The 25,558-nt window shown below is 39.3% G+C and overlaps 1 protein-coding gene across 7 annotated transcripts in view; it reads right to left on the reverse strand.

The window, feature by feature from the left end:
* The window catches only part of TULP4 (TUB like protein 4), a 159,202-nt gene that overhangs the window by 53,061 nt on the left and 80,583 nt on the right, over window positions 1-25,558 (reverse strand). For all 7 annotated transcript variants that reach the window (XM_066179023.1, XM_066179017.1, XM_066179019.1 and 4 more), the window contains 2 exons: window positions 4,244-4,372; window positions 3,767-3,928 (listed from right to left, as the gene is read on the reverse strand). In XM_066179023.1, coding sequence (XP_066035120.1) covers window positions 3,767-3,928; window positions 4,244-4,372 — 291 coding nt within the window. The remainder of the gene's footprint in view (window positions 1-3,766; window positions 3,929-4,243; window positions 4,373-25,558) is intronic.

Raw genomic sequence — 25,558 nt, forward strand, 5'->3', positions numbered from 1 at the left:
TATTTTTCATTTCAAATATAGTTTTCATCTCAAATATACTTTTCATCCCCACATGATCATAGGTGAGCCTGCTCACCAGAAAAATACTCCACATGACTCCTACAACCTCTTGTAGCCCTTAAAAAAAAACCATTTAAAAACTGCAAGGAAAGCCCCGCTCCTAAGTAATCCCATCCATCCAAGCCTAACACAAGCATGGCACTATGGCACTCTGCCTGAGAGACAGCCAGCCAAGTCTTATAAAATCTTCCATTTGTATATCCCCAGGAGCCCAATGGGGCTCTGTCTTGGTCAGACGTGCGCTCTGGTTTTAGGGTACAAGAGGAGGAAATGCCTGAATGAGCAGGACTACAGACACACAATGAAGTGAGAAAACTGACTTCTAGTCCTCTAAAATAAACATGCAGAATGTCCTGGGTTGAAGTATATTCTATCACCATCTTCATGAACTGTTGAAACCAGGCGAGGCAGTGCTCCCTGCCTCCTCCACTCTGGCTTATCTTCTGTTAATGGGCCCATCAGCACCTTTGCTACACAGCTCACAGATAACTCCCTCCTGGACTATCTCCTGTTAATGGGCCCATCAGGCCTTATCACATGACTCACCATCCCATTGTGAGATGCTCTGCCCAGAGGGAGGAACCAAGCATTCCAGCCTGGATATAAGCTGAGACTCTGAACACCAGAGTGGGGGCTTACCCACTGGATTCCCAGAGGACCCGAGCTACCAGACCTTTCTACAGGATCACTGCTTCAGGAAGACCACCTCATTTGGACTGCTTCCATCACTCCGCTCAGGTTGTATTCTGACTCTGTCAGTGGTCTTTTGTATTATTGCATCTATTTTATTTTACTTTCTTTCCTTTTTTTCTATTAAATTGTATCTCTGACTTGGAGCCTCTCATTTGTTTTGCTTTCAAACCACTACACAGAATAACATTCAAAAGGCCCATGTATTGAATTAGCTGAAGAAGCCCACAGCTCAAAGTCCATACTCAAGATCTGGGTGTGAACTACAGCAGAATTCTGCCAATGACCTTCATGAGAAGTTCATCTGAGAGAGATGATGCTGAGAAAAAGCACTGCAGTCAACCACGTGACTCAAAATACATTTGTCCCCAACAAACAAGGAGAGCTCAAAAAACCTGAAAAACAACTGAGCCACAAGAAGAATGATAACATTCTCTTCCTAAAAGAAAATGCAGAACAATTTTGGCCAGTATTAATAAAACCAGCTGATAACTTAATCAGGGCAGAGTATCTACTGAATCAGTTAAAAGATTCAATTACATGCTCAATTTCAGCTGACCGTAGTCCACTCTGGCCACCTCTGTAGCTCTCATCCCATCTCTACATATTAGCCACTACCTCAAAGGTGCTTTACTTCAATCACAGTAAGGACACAAACCCAGAGGCCACGCACATTGTCAAACAAGATGATGGTGACAATATTGCAGCTCGAACCTTTCCTTGTCTACAGCAGAAAGGTGGTGGTAGGAAATTACCCCCCTTTTGCAGAGCTGCCACAGAGCTAAGCATAGCAAGGAGTGACAGAGGTGACAGCCTACTGGTGCTGAATATACAGGAGAAAAGATGGGGGAGACAGGAGAAACCAGCAGGATGCATGCAGAAGGGAATGAAGGAGAAAGCTGAGAGAACTGAAGAGTGAGGCAAACAGACGTCCGAGCAAATTTCTATCAGGACAATAGAAAATTGATACTGAACAATACAATCCCTCTGGAAATGTAAATTTTAAAGATAATTGTGCTAAAGGTCATGGAATCGTGGAATGTAATACTTTCCAGGAATACTTTCAATAGCAACCTTCATGGTGCCAGAGGGGTAACAAAAAGAACAGTAGAAAAATCCAAATTTAAATGTCAACATTTATCTTTCAGTCACTGTACTGACAAGCAGAGTACATTAAGCAATAGGGAAGATGCTAAAGCTACTCTAGACTAGAACAGTATTCTGTTCTCATATGCACACATACCAATCAGGGGAAGACTGAGGTAAGGCAATAAGCTAGTAAGGGTATCCATTTCCATAAACACTTATTTATGTGTAATGTATGCAACGTCCTTCCTCCCCATTTGCTATTTTTAGTTTGAACTGAGCATAGTCTCTCACCCAGCACCTCTGTGATTCATGTTTCCTCGTGCCTCCAGAGGCAAGTACATCTAAATATATTTTAGAAGATCACTTCTTTCCACCAGCTCTGGAGAACAGTACAAAGATCCATCATCACTTAACATGCAAACCCCTGCAAACCACATAGTCAGGGAGAACTGTGCAGAGCAACGTCAAGCTCATGGCTGGTTTGGGTCTCTATTTCAGTGAGTTTGTCAGCAGCAGAGTCTGTAAGTCAAACAAGTCATTTTCACATAGCTGGAATTGGCCATTATGTTAGAAAGCATTTATCTGAACACTGAACGAGTGTTTGTTTCCTGGAATAACCACTTATGGAGCATCCAGATTAGAGTACAAACATATTGGCTAAACTGAATTAAAGGCAGTCAGCCACTCCAAATTAAACACTCAAGTGAAGATATTTCCAAATACAGTAGCAACAACTGAGCATCACGCAAGTGGGGTAGCCTCATGTTTAAAAGATAGGACTGAGAGCTATTAGATCTTACCTTCCCCTCCTACTTCTGTTGCTTGTCTCTTCCTCTTGATCTCAAGTAAATTATTTATTGTCAAGATTTACACTTCCCTAGATTCAAAAAGAGGCAGGCAGACTCCCTGGCTTTAAAAAGCAGTGTTGCAATAATTAATTCATTATTCTTTGCAGAGTACTCTAAAATTATTAGATACTGCTGCAGAAATGTATATTATTAGTGCTATTATATTTCACTAGCAATTCCTAAAATAACTCTACCTTGGATGAATTTACAGTATTCTAAATTCAGTGGTACCTTGAGTCTTCAACCAGCATCTTCCCATGGCGGTATAAAATGAAGGAAGGAAAACAATCCAGCTGTGATCCTAACAGGGTTCCTCTTTGCACTGTTCTACACTCATCATTTCCTTCAGCACTGAATTATACACACATACACAACCACAGTGACAGTAAACATGTGGAAGGAAAGACCAATCCAGTCAGCTCAGCAGTGAAAGGCAAGGGACCAGTGTAAATCCTGCAAATGAAACCAGTGCCCCAGCTCCAGCCATGCTGTAAATGGTGCTGTGTCCACCATCATAGAATCCTTTAGAAAAATGGAAAAGAAAAAATTTAACTGGCTTTTTCAAAGCTCAGCAAAAATTATTCTTTTAAATTTTATTTGCATAAGGTTGAGACATCTCTTCAACACTCAGTTACATACATTTGCTTATGTCAATGCAAGACATAACCGTATCTGCTGCTGGAACTGCTCTTGCTGCAAGTGCAGACTGGACAAATCTAATCAGAAATGACCAGTCAGATGTTTAATAGTCCAGGCTGTATCTCTGCTCAAATGCATTTATAAGATAGCTGTAACAAATTAAGGGTACAATTAACAGATTCCTGTCTCAAACAACTACCTTTGAATAAGACTGTGTGTGAATCAGGGTGAAAAGTGATGACAGGGAACTCGATACACTATCATACTCGCCCAATAAGAACAACAGGATTAATTAAATTTTCATTATCAGTGGGAGCAGCAGTTTTGATGAAAACTGATCTTACCAACAGACCTTTTTACTTGGCAGCTTTTTAAGAGGTGTATTCTATAGCATATCAATGCTACCCAACTGACACCCCTAAATGCCCCTTTTTCATTACCTGTTGGTCATCTGGAGTCCATATGCCACAGGTGATCTGACTCTCCAAGTTTATTTCAGAAGACCAGTGTCTTTGTCCGCTGACTGAACCGACCAGCACAAATCCATCTCTATAGGAGATAAGTGCCTGAGTCCCATCATGGCTCCATGTAAAGTCGCTCACCTTAACATATCAAAGACAAGAAAATAGATATATGGGCCAAGTAGGATTTTTTTCCTGTTTTAATAAAAGGCAGCAGTGCATAGATTGAGACAGGCCAACTATTAGCCCGGCTGAAGCTCTGATGTCATGCCTACTGGAGAAAGCACTGTGCTTGCCAAGTGCCTTTGTGACAACTCTTGCACATTCCTTTCAATAAAGAAGGGTTTCATTTTCTTCTGTGCTTTTAGAAAGGTATAAAGTATCATTCCTTGTCCTCTTCATATGGCCTCTCAGGACCTGATCACTCTTGACTGCAGAAAAAACATGCATACGAACCTGTGCCCCACGATCGTTGACAAGCTCCACAGACCATCTGCCTTCGTATTGTATCCAAACAAATATTCCTCCATCTGCATCACAGGTTGCTAATTTCTGGAATGGTTCATTCCATCTCACCAGCACAACCTTAGAAGATTACAAACAAAAACAGCATTACCGAAACTGCATGTTGTGTTAGCAGCTATTTAACAAGAACCAGTTAAACAACACTGCCAAATAAATACCATCACATTTAAACCCTCAAGATGCACAAAATAGCAATTTTCGGCCCAGCACTCGGTGCCTCTCAAGAACAGCTGGAATTGTTTTGTCACGGTTGTCAGGAAATGCACAATCTCTCACCGTCAGGCCTTTTTGGAAGGCACTGCACACTTTCAATAAAATCACAGGGAGCACTGGAACACAGGACTCCATTACAGAAGCTGCAAACAGGAAGCCCTGCACAGATTATCCAACACTCCCTCAAATGATTCCCCCACTGTAATCTCAGAGACTGTGAGACTCTTTATCAAATCATCACCTCTTGCTGACTTCAAATAAAGTGGCATGCTCTGCACACAATTTAAATACTCAGATTGAATACTCATATTCAAAACAACCCCTGAGAGTCTCAAAATATTAAAAAAATAGAAATTTCATAGGAAAGTTGCTATGCTACTGAGTGCAGAAGGAATACAAAGCTGCTTTAGATTCTTCTCTCCACATTAGAGCTATCTGAGCTTTTCTGGAGAATCTAATCAAATCTAAGCCTACCAAATTGGTCTCTCATTTTTAATTAATAACAATTTAACAAATACAGTATCTCTTGAGACCTCAGTATAAAATTGAAAAAAGCATGTCATACTAGTGCCTGAAGCAAAAATTAGCAGTAAAACAATTTACCTTCTGTTGGTGACTTTTTCTTAAAAAACTTTTTTTCAAAATTAGTTTTATTTCAAAACCATGCAGATATATATGGGACACTTACATTCACACACAAGTAAATTCCTTCCCTCAGCTATTTTAGTGAGACAGAGAGTATGCAAACAAAGTAAACATATATTAAATACTCAATTAGTAGAGTGTTATTTCAACTACTTAACAAACATCCAGCTGTAATGACACTTTTTCAAAAAACTAAATGGGTAATTAATCAACAGGCAAAACTTTCCTGAAATATATTTTGCTGTTTACGGAGATGGACTGATCCTCCTAAAGATTCCAGTTCCAAGATGAGCTCTAAGTGGACAGACCCTTCCCACTTCACAAGGAAATCAGCAGTCGTTTTCAGAACTAGGATATAAATATGCATACCTAAAACCTAAACTTGACAGCTGAGGGATGATCTTACACTTATTTAGTGAGTGCTACACCTATTCACAGCGTCAAGGTCACAACTTAAGAATGTGTCTATCAGTGGAGCTCACCAGCCCGAAGCATCAACCCTTGAACCGTTAAACAACCACAGCAAAACCATTTCTTTGTTCATATGTAAAGATTATGGGGAGAAGCGAGTAAGACAAATCACCTCTCTGCTGTGACACAGCTTAGAAGAATCCCATTTGATATTTTGCAGAAAAACTCTTCTACTTAATATAACCTTGCAGCTGCACTCTTAAGTCATCAGTCCTGTTTCCAGGTGGGCAAATCATACCATGCCCCTAGATGGATTACAACACATTCAGCTTTTTAAAAAAATTCTTATGTTGGAAGAGCAGCAAATAAAATATTCCATTATAGCAATGCAAGCAGATGTATTTTGTTGGAGGTTTCACTCTGTCCCTTTCACCTAAACAAGAATAGCACAGATTTCTCAAAATTTTGTTTTCGTTTTGGTATAAATCCAATGTACAGAGTCATAATTTCATTCACCCTGAGGCAAAATGCAGCAATGATATAAGTGTACTTGCCAGCAATGCCTAACAGTATTATGAAAGAAGTGAAGAAAAACTCAAGGATAACATTGAAAAAAATCTTCATCTTTAAAAGCTGGGAGCTACTAAGGCTAATGATGACCGTTAATGAGTGGAAGGTACTTATCAGCACTAAAACACTGATCTTTAAACACTTAACACTGCTCATACCAAATGAATTCTGCACCGTACCAGAATGAATCGCTAGACAAAATTTAGGAGAAAAAAGAGAACTAGTTGTTCAAGTAACATGAATGCTTCAGCTAAGACCATTAAAAATGGTACTACCTGCCTTAAAATTGCCTTGTTTATTCTGGCAAAGATTTGAGATAAACGTGCAATTTTATAGATTAGACACACAAGTTGACTTTGTAATAGGAATTATGGGCAAAGTGACAACAGTTACTTTGTTGTTTTGTTTCTTTTCTATTTTAAATAGGAATCTTGTTGAAACTTGAGAGTATTTTAATCCAGATTCTGTGCAACCTGTCTTTTGTTTAGATTTGATCCGAGAGTACATTTGAATGTAAACATGATTAACTAGAGCCTCCATCCATCCCAATTAGATACAAATTAGTAACTTCCAAAAGAAATGTATTTCTTTATAATCAGACATGAAAGCGAGACAATGATTCTTCTATGTCTTCTGATAACAGCCTCATAAGGAAGCAAATTTGTAATTTGCAAATTCAACTCATTTAAACCCAGAGCAAATGTTATTTTACGAGGTCATTTTAGAGATGATGCTGTAATTTACATTTAACATCTGAGTACAGATGCTGAGTCCACAACTGCTTTAAATATTTCCAATTTCATTTTAGACACTTAACATTCTGAAGAAGAGACAAAAAAAGGAAAGATTGCCCTAAGTATTAAGAAGACTTTTGGCTTTTATGCTGGTTCAAACGTAAAGCATATGAAAACATGTCCCATTGATTGCACACTTAAATAACACATGAGCTTGAATTACCCCTCTACAAAGAGGAATTTTACTGCTAACCCATAAATGCAAAGATATCATTACTTTCACTAACAGCTTCAACTCACAGAGGACCCATTTTTACTTCTGCCTTTATGGTCCTCTGCTTTCCACTTAGCATCTTCACACAGGTACTGAAGGTCTGAACTGTTTCATCTCGTACTCAAAAGAGCAAGAATGCTGGTACACAAAAGTAAGTTGTCTGCCGACCATTTGTGGTTCATACAGCCTTTGTGTATTGTCCAATTATTTTTGTTTGTTTGTTGGTTGGTTGTGGGATTTTTTAGTTCTATAAAAAGTACAAACTGTGGTCATTCTACTCTTGAAAAAAAAGTATCGCAGGTATTAATCAGCTTCTAAACCACTGTCTCACACAGGATATGATTTGCCCCTAAAAAGGATGCTTTCCACAAAGCTGTGAGCTTTTGAGTAAGTCTTACGTTTGCTTTGAGTTCTTTTTTATACAAGGAATAGCGGTAAAAAAATTGTTTCAAAAGTTCAGCATTCAGGACATTCAACATCTCTGGTCTAACTGACAACTTGATGTTTAGGAATTAAATTTAATTAATCCTAAATGTGCTAGAAACTCTACCCAAGAACTGATTGCGTATTTTAATCCTGCTAACAATGTTATTATCTATTTAAGATTTTAGACAAGAAGTTTTGAGTAACTGCAATTTTGGAGTAGCAAATGTGTGATTTATTTAATGTGATCTCTTCCCAACAGAAGCCAGGTTTGGGAATCTAAATTTATTACATGCTATTGACACTTTTAATAATTTTTTTTTTCACATTTTCTAACACAATACAAGACCACTAAAATCCAAAGCACTCAGAGAGCTTTTGTTATTCCTAATTTCATTACGATTTTTGAAGGAGAGAATTGAAAATACGATGCAAATCAGTTTTGCAAGAGCAGAAGTCCTTAATCTAGGATAGCACACAACAGTCATTACTGAAATCTTATTTCTGTACATGCAGTTCATAATTGCTAGAGAAGCAAGGGACAAACATCTACAAAAAAATGAAAGGGGTAAGTAACTAGGGCAATTAGTTCCTAGAGTTCCTTACTAAATTTAGATAGATTTTATTATGGATATACTGTAGTGAGTCACAGTGACTCATTTTTTAAAATCTCTGATCCTCCATCCATTTTACTGGGGAGAGGCATATGATCTAAAGATAGAGGTCTTCTCCAGCATTCATTTTCATATATGCTATGGAGATATGCTTGCAGATGGATTGCCACAGCAATAGAGAACAGAGAATACTCCTGCCAATGTTTGATTACAGCACAATTTGCTACACCTGAAGAGCCACGTTCCTGTATCCAGCATGAGCATTTCTGCAATTGCATGTGAAGCTGACATCTTTGCAGGGTGCACAGGATGTGACACATTGTAACTCCACTGAGCATATGGAATAGCTGGCCTTTCTTTCCCTCTCCAGATAAATCATACAATATTTCTAATGCTACTGAAAGTTATTGAAATAGTTCCACCTTCCAAGCAGACAGCACAAGATCTAACTAATCCCAGGACAGAATAACAAAGGAGATTAGGCTATTGCTTACAGTAGCAGAGTACAGGACTCAGTCTATCCAAAGGTTTCTTTCAATTCTATGCTTTTAGGAAAGTACTCAACTTTTTATAGGAACATATAGAAGTTGAAAGAAAGCACTGACAAAAGGGACTGGTCAATCTACCTGGAATCACTGAGCATCACCTATATGCTTTATGAAGTAGTCCTGTTATGCAACTCCCTAATAAATACTTTGATCTTTTCTCATGGTTACAAGTATGGACAAATTGTGCATACAGTAGGTGCAACACACTGGCACGCACTGCAGTTTATTAATGGCCACAGAGGTGAAAAAGATCTCTAAGTATATCTATTAAAGAAAAAGGAGAGGGGTGCAGTGGGGAACAGAAATGGAGGACTGAAGTACAAGAACCAGAGAAAACAATGACCACCTTTACATGCTACTGTACTTCAGTGCCTCTCCCTCCACTGTACAGAGATACAGCAATACATATATGCACATATGTGTATATGCATTGCATACATATAACATGGGTATGTGCATGAATACACATCCCTATCAATTCTTGAGGAACCTGTGCCAGCTTTGCACAATGGCTAGTTAACTAACTTCAGCTAGTTAACTGAAGGGGATTTTTGTAACTAAAATACAATTAGAAAGTTGGAACAGGCACCCAGAATAAGCAGCAGAGTTGTAGTTAACGAGGTATTTCTTCTCGCGATACCTATAACCAATATTTAGTTCTAAATACTCTGCATATGTTCAGTTCAATTAAACATTTAATTGTCTTTTAAATATTAGTATTTTTTAAATTAAAGGTTATCATCTAAGTTCTCTCACTCCTAATTTCTCACACTGCAGATTGCTTGGAACTGTTCTTACTTTCACCTTCCCTTATTACCTTTATTTTGCACAATTACTATTAAGTCAGGATAATTCTCTCCACTCAAACTAATTCAATCACACAAAGAGCATCAAGCAAGTCTCTCTCCTACTAATACCAGACAAAAAAGCAGCAGATGTGGTAGACAGCAAGTTGGCATCACCCATCTTTCCTATCATCCTTGTCCTCTATTGCATTCTCAAATGATATTCTCCCTATCTCTCCCATACCTGCAGAGCTCTGACTTTTTGTTTCCAGTGACATTACAACTGGATGGAAGTGCCTCATTTGCATACAGAGCTGTCACCTTCCTAGGTACAATATCCATCAAGGAATTATTATTACTAAGAAGAAACTACTACTATATAATAACAAATATCGTGCTGCAGCTAAAGAATAGCAAATCTATAATGGCATTTACATTTCTTGAGAAAAACTGCCAACTCACAATAGGGGCTGCAGGTTCCCGAGGGGGTAAAAGAATGACAAATGAGTTCTGGGAGACAGAAAACACAATCCAAATTCTACATGTTTCTCTAGTCTAAACAATAACAGTGAGCTCTCCTCCTAGAAGAGCTGGAGCAGCCAGCCTCCAGATACCTGAGGGACAGATGTCATGTAATATCCCTATCCCCGCCTCGGGATAAGCTTTGGTCAGCGGTGCCCTGGGCCGAGGGCACGGCAGCAGCTCACAGCCCCCGAGGGTTCGGCTGCTGCCACCGGCACAGCTTTCCACTGCCACTCGTACATCCTTCATCCCAGGATCCTACATTTTATTGAAAGAAGTGTATTATTCTGCAGCTGCTGTCATCTCGCTTGTTCTGCTCTTTAAAAAGGAGTTTCAATATCTTTCTTTTTTTAAAGCTTACAATTTGATTTCATGGTATAACACTGTCAATAAGCTAAGCAAGTCACCTGGGAACTTAGCCTTGTGCTAAATGAAATCAGAGGTAGGGCTGGACCAGCAAGAAAGTGCTGACCTTAATGGAGATGAAAGGTCCAGGTCCAACCCTGTGCCTTCTTCTGACCACAGACTTCTCTGTGGCTTTCATGTGAAACCCTACTCCAAATCCCTAACTCAAACATCTCAGATAAAGCTCTGAAGTACAATGTAGGGATACATTAGAAGCTCTGTGCCATTTTGTTAGATGTACTTCCTCTAATTCTTTCCCTTTTTCTCCTTGCTGTTTGTTTTCATAATGCCCAGGGCACACACCAGGCTGACAAAGACTCGGCTCACCTGTGCAGCTGCAGGAAGAGGAATGGCCAGGTAGGAGCAGTGCAGCTCACCAGCAACAACCCTCTGAATACATGCAGGGGAGGAATCCATTCCCCCAGTGCTCACTCACTCTGTGTGTGAGTGGCTGGTAACCCCTGCAAGTAACAGTGTGGTTGCTCACCCACTGGGAAGAATGTTGATGCTCCCCAGCAAGTTTTGTTTATTTGCTTTGCAGATGAATGACAATCATGCCTATTTTTAAAATGTATCTTGAGGCTGGCATCCAACCCACCACATATACCTATTTTTGACAGGTATCATTTGGTTGGCATCCAATTCCCAATGGATGCCAGTCTGATCTCTGAAAGCTTGAGGAAATGATTTTGGCGAATAGACAATGGCCAAAAAAAATCTTCTGAGAGCTGCTTTGAGGAAGGAATGCCTTTACTGTAAGATGTTGTCTTAAAAATACCTAGACTGTCAACATCTCACTGAATACATTTAGGGGCCTGGATAGTAAACTGCCAAGATGAGGACTCAAAAAGGCTTTAAAGCTTTACAAGTCTCCTTAAGTGATACACTTCATTTTAAGAAATACACCCTCCTCAATGTCTATTAGTCCCAAGGATTTGCCACATAACCATTTTATTAGTTCACAGAACACAAAATGTGTTACGTTATCGCCTACTTTAGAGAAAAACATGCCCAAGACTCCTCACAGGTACCAAACAAGAAGTATAATGTTCCTATGAATGAAGTGGCTCACAGTTCTAAAGGAATTGTTCTTTTCACTTTGGACTCACCACATTTAATTGTGACTTCAGACAACCACAATTACGGGGGACATTAAAAAAACCCCACACCAACAGAAATTAGCTGCAGCCCAAGTATATCCCACACATATATTTGGGGAGCAGAAGATTTGACAGGTCAGAACAGAATGTTGCATGTGAGAAGATTAACAGGTGATATGAATCTAACATGGATGAGAAGATGTTGGTATCTAGCTATTGGTTCTCAGTTAAGTATGCTTACTTACATACTGCTTCAAGGGCTGTTAAGGAAATAGTTGGTTATGATCTGAAGGAAAATAATTAAGGCATGAAAAATTAAGACATAACCACCCATATGCACAAGACAGCTGTGCACTATTACGCTCTTGGAAGGGAAATTGGTGGAGGTCTGCTCTTCTCCAATCTTGCAGACAACACTGTGACAGCGAGAAGGTCTATGATGTGCTTCTGACACTCTTCCATTCACAAGGATTCTCAAGGCCCAAAAGCTCTTCCACATAAGAGAGCTGTTTCCACAGAAGAAGCGTTTTAAAATTATGCCACACTCAGTTCCATTGAGGCAAATTTCTTTATAGCATACACATTACTACCCCTGTCTCTTGTCAATGCTCATCCTGTACTTAGGCTGTAAGATACGTCTGTTTAATTGCCCATACACACTCCCTATAAACACAAGGGCAAGTTCAAGTTAAATAAAAACAAATCAAAACTGAATATTGGTAAGGATGAGCAAAGGATAAAATAGTACTTTCATCACTTCCTTTGTAAGGAAAATATTTCACTTTGTTGTAGTTTTCATACAGATAAAGCACTGTAAAAAAGAAAGCAGAGACAACTATTCTAGCTAAAGATGAACAAGCATTTTGCAATAATAACAAAATACCAAGAATAATATAGTTCCCTCCTCTTTCTAGCAAATCACTGATGAACACCATTAGGAAAGGTACATTCCTGTCAAAATAAGACACATGCAGTAACTGTGCTGGGCTGGAAGTTCCTTGGGCTGGAGCATCTATGGTGGAATATTTTCCCACAAGACAAAAAAAAAAAGCAGCAGATTTAAAATCTCTGGTATTTAGTCTACATTAAATTAAAAGTACATGAGCCTAATGCTCATTTAACTAACATCTGACAAAATTACATTACAGATGGTATAAATCAGGACCATTTCATAAAACTCCACATTTACATTCACTTTTGGACTGAGTATGAGAAGCTCATTGTAAATGAACCTCATGCTTCAAGAACAAAAATAACACTCACTGATACCCACCAATGCCTCATCAGTGCTAAAGGAATTCAGAGTCCATGCACATCTTTGTTAGAAGTTTTGAGGGAAGAAAAAATCCAATCAAAACACCCCAAGCATAAAGCAGATTTAAAATACTATCCTTTTTTTACCTGGCTAAAAATAGAGAAAAATATTGCTTGCAGAGATATAGAAACCTTGTAAGAGAATCTATGGGTCTTGCCTTTCTCTGTGGCTCTTCCTTTTAAAAATATCCAAAATAAAGGAGGACCAAGTGATTACATAAAAAAAACCAACCCAACACCACCCCCTAAAAAAAACCCCAACAAAATTAAAGAAAAAAATCCCAACAACAAAAAAAAACCCAAATAAAACAAAACAGAGGAGACAGGTTAACAATAAACACTATTGAAAACCATTCCAACTTAGAATCAACTAGCACAACTCTACTTTCTAACTGCAGCTGCTTAGGAATTCCTGTACTATCTTCCCACCTTGTAAATGGTATCTTGAATACCCCCAGGGCAATGTATTGCTGGAAAAAGCCAGTGAAGTGACTATGACAGACAGACACTCTCCCTTTACTCAATCTTCCCAATTCGGTGACTAAAAATTCCGGATCAAGTGTTCATATAATAGTGAAATATAATTTCATAACTTCACATGCATATATTAATCACAAAAAATTATTCAAGAAAGAAAAAAAAACTCTACTAGGAAATTCTAAAAGAAAACCCTTAAAAATGCAATGTAACTTCTGTTATATAAAACTGTGCTAGTTAACAAGAGGAAAGAGGGAACACAAGTTCTTCACTTTCTGGAATCTATTCTGAGAAGTGCCAGAAAAATAATGGTGTCTCACAACCACACACAGAGGATCTGCCCATATCAAATATACTAAGTCTGTCTATCTCAAATATACCAAGGTGACAGATAATTTTTTGCTTGTCAGATATTCAAACTCATACAGTACAACAATTAAGTTACATTATTCCAGGTTTCTGAGCATCATCATTAGCATTTGTGGTGGACATTTTATAATCAGAAGCTGATCAGTAACTCTCTTCATGATTTTACAGGTTAGACTATAATTTAGCTTGAAGCTGCTTAGCCGAAATCACTGTAAAGGTCCACCAAATAAGTCTTAGATAGAACCTGACTGCAGCACAAAATTTCTGCAACCCCTCCCTAAGGAGATGAACTTCACTCTTTAAGAGATCCAGTAAAAACTTGATTTTTGTCAGCAATGTAAACAGAAAAGACCTTAAAATTCTCAAGGAGTGTCAGAGAGTGTTGTCCAAGCACGATTATTTCTCCAAGAGCTACAATACTTCAACCCTAATTATTTTTTTTCAAACACAAGGAACTAAAAATAATCCAAACTTCAGAAGAAGCTCGGATCAGCTCTTCAAATATATTATGATCTCCCAGGTGATAATAGCTGTGCACTAATTTAATTACGTTGAGTTATAAGGTGGATTTGAGACAGATGGTACAGCTGGGCACTTCACTGCTGAAGTGGGACTATTTTGCTACCTGAAATACTCAGCTATTGTTATCCCAATCATCAAGTCCACCCATATGGCCTCTGTGCGAGTTACACACCATACAGAACATTTCTGTCCACCTGTGGAATACTGGTGACCTTCAATTAGTCACAGATACTGAGAAAAGAAAGCATTTATATAATTTTTATTGGGCTGCCTGGACTGTCTTCGTGTGACTCATGTAGACTGCACATCCCTAATCCTTTTGTGGGATTGAGGAAATTCCACCATACTATTTTGCAAAGGTAGGACACCTGCTTTATCTTCCAGGACAAGGCCATCACCTGAACTCCATCGGCTGGCTGCCCCAGTGGAGTCACTCACAATACGCTCAGCCAGTGGCATTTAGGACAGCTGTTGTATAATTGCTGAGATGGACACAGAAAACAAAGTGGAAAATGAAACAGTGTCTACTTCCAAGAAGGACAATGTAAGGGAGTGACCAGTCAGTAAGGCAGGGAATGTGGAAAGGACAGAACAGCCGTCAGCACCTGCACCTCTCAGGACAGAAAGGTATAAAGAGAAAGATATTAAGAGGAGAACTAAGTTAACAACACAATAACTAAAAATCTCAATGTTTACATATAAGACATTTAGCTTAGCATATCAGAATAAATAAGACAACAGATCCCTACCAAGAATTATTTTGTTAATATATACACACATATATTACCCCCATGGAGGTTCTGATTCAGGCCTGAGACACACTGGCCCACTTAATTTGCAATAGTATGATACAAACTTCTGACAATGAGAACACCAGATAAAGAAATGCCATACTCTAGGAAATGCCAAACAGCAGATTTTGAAAATGCTATCCTTGCTTTGGCTGGCCTGCAATTCTGCACAGACTGTTTGCAGAGCAAACCTCTCTTAAGAAGTTTTATTTACATTTGCTATTTCTCCATGAAATAAAAGCGTATCATGATGCAGTGGGCCAAGTGACCAATAATTTCACTTGCCTGACTTTTCAGAGAACTCAAGGGAGCTATAAATACAGGGTTGAATTAGTTACTCGGACAGAAGGATAGTAACAGGCAAAAAAGCACAAATCACTGCTATTGTTTTTTACCACTGTGGCACACAGAAGTCTCAACTAAAATTGACCCCCATGTTGCTGGAACTGCACATCTTATGATCAAGTACAGCCTTTGGAGTTTTTAGGCTTGAAGACAAAGCAAAAACCAGGCTAGGAAAGCTCTTCAGGGAAGGTTTGCTCTACAGAACTGTAAAATGACTGCATGAGCCTGAAAAGGGGAACGTAATCCCTGGGCACTCCAATGGGATATAAAGGTCACCATGGAACTATCAGATTGCTGGCAGTAAGGGTGATAAGTGACACACATCTAGCTAAGGACAATATTACACCTTATCTAATGCAAATATTAAAAAATGTACTGATTACCAGTGGTTCAGAAAGCAGTTTTCAAGGAACTGAGGTAAAACTGACCTGCAGAGACCAACGAGCAACAATATTCAACCATAGCCAACCCAACCAGTATATGAACTACAGACCAGAGATGGAAGTTGTCGGATCTGTATCCAAGAGCATGAGCCAGCTAGTTTATACGCACTGCATCACTGTAATTTTTATAGTCTAGTTTATCCTTTGCTTCACCCCCAAAAAAGAGAGAGGAAAATCAGTAAGTACAAACATTTCTGTTCTTTTTTTATCTCTCAGTAAAATCCTCAAGAAAATTTCACCAGGCAAAATGGGCAGATGTTTTCTATCTCAAGTCACTTGCATGTTAATGGGCATATGGAATATTCAATGTTTAAAATACATTGTTAGGGTCATAATTAGTGGCAGAGGGACTAGTTGGAGGCTTGTTGCTAGTGGTATCCCCCAAGGTTCAATACTGGGACCAATGTTGTTTAACTTGTTCATCAGTGACTTGGTCAAAGGGACAGATGCCTCCTTGGAGAGTCTGCTGATGACACAAAGCTGGGAGAAGTGGTTGATACCCCAGAGGTCTGTGCAGCTCTTCAGAAGGGCCTTTGTGGGCTGGAAAGGGGCAGAGAGGAACTGTCTGAAGTTCAGCAAAGGCAAATGCAAGGTCCTGCCCCTGAGGAAGAATAACTCCAGGCACCGGGACAGGCTAGAGGCTGACCTGCTGGGAAGCAGCTCTGCAGAGAAGGACCTGGGTGTCTTCGTGGACAAGAAGATGTCCATGAGCCAGCAGTGGGTCCTGGTGGCCAAGAAGGCCAAAGGAATCCCGGGGTCCTTTAGGGAGAGCACTGCCAGCAGGTCTCTGACTGTCACAGTCCAATGAATTCAAACTCAAAAGCAGAAAATACTGACCCCTTATCAGGCATCCACAGCATTACTTCAGACAGGGCTGGAGAAAATATTTGCCTTCATTCTATGCATGATTTTCATTTCTTTATGATTTACAGATTTTAAAGTAAGTTTTATCCATCTTAAAAGATTTTTACATGGAAAGCAATCCAAGTTTTGAGATATTATATTAGAGGCAAATAATAAAATAAAAGAATGCATACTGGCAAAGTAGTCATACTAAGGGTCAGCAAGTATTGGAATGACATGAAAAACAAGGAAGGCACAATATTATTACATGTTACTGTAAGAAATAGGATGATATTCAGGAAACTGTATTTTAGGTTAAATATCAAGTAAAGCTTTCAGCAATGAAAGGAATAGTTGAACAGTCTTCTAAAAGAAAAGGTGGAATGAAGCCAATCTTTGGAAACACTTCATACAAATTTTCACATATTGTGAAAAGGTATATAGCAGGGAATTTTTTTAACTGACATGGCTATTGCAGTTCAGTGGTTCTGTTATTAAGACATTGTTTTCTTATTCATTAACTGAGAGTTAAGAAAAATAACTGGTTTATTAATGAACATAAATTACTTTAATTTTCTAATGTTTTTACAGAATGGTATCACTTTAATGCTCATTTCAGTGCTGAAGTGTTGCACATATATGGACTAAAGACCTATCACTTCAGGGTAAGTATGTGATAAGGTCCTATTCTATAGAGCATATAGAACATTCCTATTCTATGCAGGAGGGTAAAGAGGAATGATCTGTGCCTTTCCGTAACTATGATTAAATCACATTTTTGTGCCTGTCTGTAGTCTGGCAGTATCGGGGATGGCTGCCTAGATTGTCTGCCAGCTATTGTCATGTCTGCAAGCAATCAGTCATTCCAGTAAGTTTTGCTCTGTGTGTGCTCTTGTTACACTTTGAACAGTTAGTCTGCTTACATTTCCAGAGCACAACATTTCCTACAAAGCAAAGAGTGAAACAGCCCAGGAAACATCAACTTTCTCAGAAACCTTTAATAGTTAGAGCAGTGACAACACTAGCACGATGATCAAACAACTCTACTTGGAAATTGTTTGCCCATATCAAACAGCTAGTGGTCTTGGGAGGAAGATTAATTGTATGGGTGGTTCTGAGTGCATCACATCATAACAGAGAAATCAGGCAGTCTTCCTCTCTCCAAATTCAGGGAGATGAAGTGCCAGGGCCACAGATCAAAAGCACGGAATAAACACTGGGACCCTAGATCCAACAGAGAGTGATTTTCACCAAGTTCTTTATGCAGTACCGAAGGGTACTCTGTGCTGGACACAAGGATACTACAGGGACCATCAAGTACCTCAAAGTCTAGGTGCAGGAGTGAAGGAGCCCCAGAAAGCTGACTCATGAGCAAGTTCAGCTAGCACAGGGCAGGAGATGAAGCTGAGCTGAGAAGGCTCCAGCTAAGCATCCCTAAATAGTGGAGCACAGAGATCCCATGGCCACAGCTCTCACCTACTAGCTTCCTCCATCATCCACCATCCCAGAGCTTCAGCTGGTATCTGGATATGCAGCTCATGGCAACCATTGCCTCCTGCTTTGCCCACCATCCCAGCCCACCAGCCAGAAGTCTTTCAGCAAACCTCCATGTCAACACCAACCACATCCTTGCAGTTACATCCCACTTTGCCATCATTTCTACAAAGTAATTCTTTCAAAGTTTCCACATTCCTGTAGAAAATACCAACAGAAATGTTGTGCCCAAGTATTCATGGAGCTCACACCTGACCGCTGCTTGGTACGAGCCATGGCAGGGCATCCTACCTGGCCTTCAGCCATGTTCCCAACCATCCTGACACTGCATGAATCACCAGATCCCAAACTCAGTGTCAGAAGAATGATTTTGCTCCTAACGTGCTATTTGCCAAAGGTGACACCTCTGTTAAGTGGGATCGAGTACGATTCAGGGAGCCCTGGGCAGTGTCTCCCTGCAGAGTGAGGGAGTGCAGGAGAGGCAGCCACTGAGAAACCTTCAGTGGCCAGCTTCGTGTGATCTTGAAATATTAGATTTATCAGTACTAAAAATAAAACCATGTGATGTGGACTCCTGCACTGGAGAGTCTGTTGTTAATACCGTGAAAACCCAATATCTGAGATACTGTAACCATAAGCAAGTCATCTAGAGTTAATAATCTTATTTGCATTTATGACCCACAGTTAGTTAATGCTGTTTTAACAGAAATCATGCCAGCCTTCTTAATGTTTCTAAAATTCTGTTGTTATTACTGCATAGGCATATGCACAATTTATTAGGCATTGATTTCCCCAAACTCTCAAGTAGGGAGGGTTTTTTCCATACCATTTCACTGATTCCAACCAGCAGATTTGCATTATGCTTGCCATTTGAAGGCCAAATATCAGCATTTTCCATTAACATTTTGGAACTACCTTATCTTCTGGTAATTAAGCAGAAATTAGTTTCCTTTTTTGCATATATAGCTTTCCCTTCGCAGGAGGATTTGATTTCCAAGGTATTTTCAAATATCTAACTCATACCTTTGAAATCTATATACAACATCATTAATTATTTTTCAGAATATTTTGAATTATCCTAAAATATCACGTCACCTATAAAGAAGCACAACTCAAGAGAATAATTACACCACCCCTGAGGTGAATGTAAGACTGCAGGTACTGTGCCTGGGGAGGTTACTGTCAGGTAAAATGGCAGGACAACATGAACTGACTGCTGATGTCTTGCAAGTGTCAAATTCATATATAGACAAATAGAATTTAATCCAACCAAAATCTTGACAGAAATAAAGAAGGACAAAAATGAGCTGTTCATCACTATGTACTCACATACGTATCACATACTCACATGCATATCCATGAAAACCATGAGCACTAGAACTGCCCTAACGAGATGCACTTCTGGAGGCAAACAAAACCAATAATTTTCTTAGCTTAGGTTTGATTATTTCTTTTAACAGTTTAACGGAAGGCTTCAGGCGAAGACAACAGCTCCTTACATCATGCCTTCCAGTCACTGTAAGTGAAACGAACCCCAGAACACAAATGCAGAAAGCTCTCTTGCTTTAGGGCCTTTTTAAGAGACAAAGATATTTTACTCACACGTGTAATGCACATACGACCAAAAAAAAAAAAAAAAGGCAACTCAACACCTTCTACCCAAATTTAAAATCACATCAGTTCCTGACCTCATCACATTTATGGAATCCCATCCCTGAATGCATCTGTTTAGCCATAGATCTTGCTTGCTTCAAGAGATGCTGGGAAAAACCCTTACCTGGGTTACTCTGTTTCAATGCCTGTAAAGAGACCAAGCCCCTCTGAATTCAGGCACCACCCACACAGGGGTTCTCTCTAGCTTGTTACTGAGAATCAGAAGTAATTTCACACCTTGCATACAATTATTAATGAATGATATCACTAACCTAACACTTTATGTTAAGAAGGAACAACCAGCAACAGAATATGAAGATATCCCTGGTAGCTAGTCTTAAAAACTTAAGTCTAATATTCCCTCCAAAACTGGCCAACATGGATTGTAGCAGCTGTAAAGATTTCTGATATCCATTAAAATAACCTTTTAAAAACCTTGTTGAATTCTTCAGCCCAACAGCTTACTGCTGTAGTGACTTTCACATGTTAATCACCGATCTGAACAAAAATTTCCTTTTATCAGTTTTGGAATTTGCAACCTTCTGATTTTATTTAAATAGTCACTCACTTTAGTGCTCTAAGACAATCAAACAGAAACTTACCCCAATCTACCTTCTCATTACCATTTGCTGGTTTATACAGTTTTAGCTCGCCTCTTCTCTGACTCATCTGCTTTCTAAGGTAAACAGTCACAATTTTCTTCAGTTACACTCCACGACTGAGACTTCCCCAATTCTTTTTCAGCTTCATCTTGTGTTCCCAGAACTCCCACTAACTCCTGAATGCTATTTTGAGGTGAGACAAGGGCGTTCTTGATATATTGGCTTTTACTTCTGGTAACATTCTCCATGCTGTTCTTTATTACTTTTCCTATTCTTAATGGCCATTCTTAACGACATGTTTTCAAAATTACTTGGATTTTTTCTATTACTATTATTTTTCAAGTCATCCACATACCGAAAAAGGGCTTGCTATTCTCAGGTCCAGCTCCTTCCTAAGTGGAGCTCTCCAAGGAGGGTGTAGGACTGGCAGCCTCACAGCTCTCCATGCTCAGGGATCAGACACCATTTAAGTAATTCCCAATTCTGCCTTTCAGCAGGGCTAATGGGGCAGACAAAATGGTACAACAGTGCTGTTTCATGCTTCTGAGAACATGTTTAAAGTGGGGATCTATCAACATACCACTGTTAACAGATCTAAGTGGGTAATGCACCTTTTGCTTCTATGTTCAATACAGGTTTGGAGCCATCTTAGTCATACCATGTTTCTGAATAACCACCTGCGAAGGACAACAAAACTTTCTAAAAGCTTTCATGATTTGAATCAAACGATTTTCCATATTCCAAAACACCTTTCTCCCTGTCAGTCTGGCAACATTTCCTTCTGTGCAATCTCAACAGCTGCAAGCTATGAATTATGACCTGTCAGTAATTATTATTTCAGCTAATTTGCCAACTACCAGTATAAGCTTACTGGGATGTAATTCTCTAGATGCTTCCTAGAGACTTCTAACACATTTATAGTTCCACATTCTTACTATGCTATTTCTAATAAGACTGTATATATTTCGTCCAATACCTCAGCCACCTCATACTTAAGCTCTCAATAAATGTGGACACAAATCTACGGTGACGATTTGTGCTAATAAATAATTTAACATTTCTGCAATATTCTGCTTTCTTGAACTGCTCCCCCTGTGCACAGCAATCCACCCAGCAGGCCCATCAGTTTTCTCACCAACTTCCAGCTTCTTTTTCATTTAAAGCACATTCTGCTATTTATTCCTCTTTTTTTCCTTCAGCTGTGTGCTCCACTGCCAGCATTTTGGCTTTCTGGGGTTCATTTTTATGTGCAGTAGGAATACCTTATGGGCTTACTTCCCTTTGAGAGTCCCAGAGCTAAGCAATTTCTGAAGACAGTGTTTTTCTTCTCTCCAGGCAAGGTGCACACAAAAAACCATCAAGTTACTGGATCCCAGCTGCAGGACTTCAGGGCAGAGGAACTGCCCAAGATCTACTCTGGATGGAAGAATAGATTCTCCCTTTCCTGCTTCTCTCACTTGAAGGACTACAGGGAAAAATGCTCCTGGAGTTAAAACCTGGGTAAGGGAACACTTTTACTGTAACTTTCTCCCTGTTTGTTAGATTTCAACACACACCAGAAGGTTACAAAGTAATCTCATTTATAGTTTAACACACAAAAAAATTCAAATATTTTAATGCTAAGTATTTTAATTCAAGAGTAGAATAACAAATAATAACAGTTTAACAGAAAAGAAGCTGGAAAAGTTTAATATTTTTAAGTTTAAATTTGAAAATTTTGGGTCTGAGATGACTTTTGAATGCTTGTGTAAATGAACACTATAGACATTAACTAAGAAAACTAAGAAAATAATGAGATTATTGAGGAGGTCTGTCTCCCATAGACCTTATCTCCCTTATCCTATAGACCCAGTCTCAACTTTTCTTATGAGATAAGGAGAGATAATAGCTCTACAAGAGATTCAGGCTGAATCACTGTGTCTTACTCTTTGCACTACTCATCACAGCTATATAATGTCTAAAGGTATGATACTTCAAACATGGAAAGTGCCCCCTTGCAGTGTCTGAAGAAGCCACAGAAGAACAAGTAAAGTATGTTAAAAGTACAACATATACAAAAAAAAACAACTCAAAAACCAAAACAAACCTCCAAAAAACCAAACAACAAACCAAAAACCTGCCCATGTTGTTTGATCCTTTTGTTCTTCTCAAGCATGCCTTCATGTTCTCTGTTACCTAGGCTGAACAGGGGTTTATTGCGCTATTCTGTATTGAGGCCCAAAATAAATAACATTTGACTGGCTTTAACAACACAGAGCATTGCCTTCCCTTACAAGTAACCTGAGTTGACAGTCGCAGTATGCAATCCTCCTGTTTTCTAAACAACTCTTCAAGTAATTCTTACCGTAGGACTAAACAGAATGAACAGTTCAGCTGTAACTGAAACAAGAAATACAAGAAATGGCATGACTTGATGCTTACTTTGAACAAAAAGTTGGCACTGTTCAACAGTGCTAATGCAGCGCTTAGGGCTATACAAACCCTCTCAGGTTGGTTGAGAGAACTCTTCTAAGCATTACTCTTTGTGGGAGACTCAGGGGGAGCTGCTGTATAAATTTTCTTCAGTGAGCAAAATTCTCATTTTAGCTGCTTGTTCCCACAGCTGGTTCCCATCTTACTGTCCCTTCAGTTGTGCCACTGCAGTTGTGTGAGTGGCCACACCACATATCAGACTGCAGGAAGAACGCCTCACAAGTATAAAGGTGTAGGAAAATAAGCTTCTTGAATAAGCTGTGATACCACAAGGCTGTCCATGGAAGTGTATCCATGCCCCTTTGACAGCACAGCAGGGACAGAGGCAGCCTGGCTGTGCAGTAGAGCATGTTCATCTGATGGCTGTGGCCTCTTGTGCCCAACACTGCTCAACTTCTACACTGAGTTTCACCTGTGTTGTTAAACCCCAGAGCCAAAGGCAGGCTACCGTCCTACAGAGCTCCAAAACCTGGGTGGCTTCTGAGGGAGCTCTTGGCACACCTGGCCCAAGCCAAGAGGAAGCCTGTGATGATGTATGGCCCAGGCTGGAGCACCAAGCACTGGAGAACAAAACATGAGAAGCTGAGGGGTTTTTTTACTACCCCTGAACACAGAGGTCCTCTCTGGCCATTAAAGGCAGCAGGAGGACACGAGTTAAAAGAGGATGACCTGCTCTTCTCATCATGAGGTTGATGCATGCCTCAAGACTGTGCTTTGCTTCTTAACTATAATCTGAGAAAATATTCAGATCATGAGTGAGACTGGTGAATTTTGGGGGATTTTAGCACTTCTATTTTGGGTGCAAAATTATTGGCATCTTGCCCCAAACTGGCATCACAGCCAAAAACAGAATTCATGATTGAAAGGTTTATTTTTCTTTCTACCACAGTACTCTTTCCATCTCCCACACTCACTATAAATAATGCACAACTCTAATGTGAAGTGAATTAAAAAAGATTGAAGGCCAGAAATATATATACTCCACAAACAGATCCTAAACCCTGTTCTTTTTGGGCAGCTATGTGATCCAGGCTAACTTACCCTCTCAGCAGGTAGCCAAAATCTAGAGGATATGATAATTCATCCACAGTAAAGAGATTTTCTTCCCAATTGGTGGTGTTGTTTTTTTTGGTTTTTTTTGGTTTTTTTTGTGAGATAAATCCACACTGCTCTGAGACTCAAGCTGTGCATACTCTTACTATTTAACAAAGCTCTCATTTGAGACTCATCCCTGCTCATACAGCCCAAGCGTTTGAAGTCTCCATAATACTTTTAAGCCATTTCTGGTCTCTGAGTCCAAAGCCTGACTCTCTGGATGTAGGATTTAAGTAATTCTCATTTTTATCACAATCCAGCAAAATGAGAACAAAGCTCCAGAAATAAGGGTAAAACTGACAAACCTCGCTTTTTAAAATTTAAATCTACAGTCACTACACTAAAGACACAGCAATGCTACTCTTAACAACAGAAAGAAAGATGAAAAGGCTCCCATGGACCACGGACTAAGATTACGTCATTAACCTTCTTGATTTTTTTTAATTCTCTTGCTAAAAAAAAAAAAAAAATATCCAGTGCAGCTAAATCATCTTTTCTAATTACACTCTCTATTCCTGAATCATACACTAACTACTTTTTGGTGTCCACTTTGTATCACCACTGCATGATATTAACCACAAATTACAGTACTGTATTTTGTCAATGAGTCAACTATTTCATGACTGATAATGGCAGACATTGGAGGTACTTATTCTAGGACAGAAATTCTCAACGAGATGAACGAAGAGCATTGAGAAATTACAGCTACACTCTTCTGAAAACAGATGACAGGAGGTGATTAAAAAAAAAGTTTTTCTAATGAAAGGTCAGTGTAGAAGGAAGACCTCTCTACAGTACTGGACTGAACAATCTGGAGTAGTTTAAGGGACTTTTTTCAACCTGCAGTGCATAAAGGCAAACATTACGACAAAAAGTAAATATGATAAAATCAAGGACATCAACTTGCCAGGGACCAAGGAGGATTTTAAGACTCCTAAGCATAACCACAGGCACACTGTAAGAACGGGGTTCAGCCCCAGATCCAGGCTTGTAAGGAAGAACCTGGGTCATATGGCACAAAGACAAGAGCTCTCTCAAGGTAATGCTACACTACATGGAAATGCAACATAAAATATATATTCACTTAATGTATTTCCAATATAATGTTTTTGAAAGTTTCCCTGAAAAAAAAAAAGCATCTGTACCTTTTCACACAGATTTGAGGCAAAAGAATGTCAAAATACTTTTATCCAAGTTTTGGCTTCTGTTACCTAATGGGGACAGAGGAAGAGCTAGGACAGAAACAACTAAAGAAAGAGGTTAAAAGAAATACTGCCGTTGAGAAAGATATCAGCCTCTAAAGTTCACAAGCATCTGGATCTTCAAAACCAGCTGAATTGGGCTTGTTCCCAAAAAGAACATCTAAGCACTTTAATCTGCTCTTGTACCAACTTCCCAGAAGGGTTTGGAGGCTTGTTTGAGGACCAAAGTTGCAGAAACTTCTGGGAGCAAAGCAGCAGCAGCACAGATACTGGGCTGTAGAGCCAGTCTACCATCTGCTGGCTTCCTGCAGGGCTCACTCTCATGAACAGAAAATCATAGAATTATAGAGTGGTTGGAGATTGGAAGAAAACTTGAAGAC

This window comes from Chamaea fasciata, unplaced genomic scaffold, assembly GCF_029207755.1.
Source record: "Chamaea fasciata isolate MVZ Bird 193981 ecotype frontalis unplaced genomic scaffold, bChaFas1.0.hap1 SCAF_3, whole genome shotgun sequence".
Lineage (NCBI taxonomy): Eukaryota > Metazoa > Chordata > Aves > Passeriformes > Sylviidae > Chamaea > Chamaea fasciata.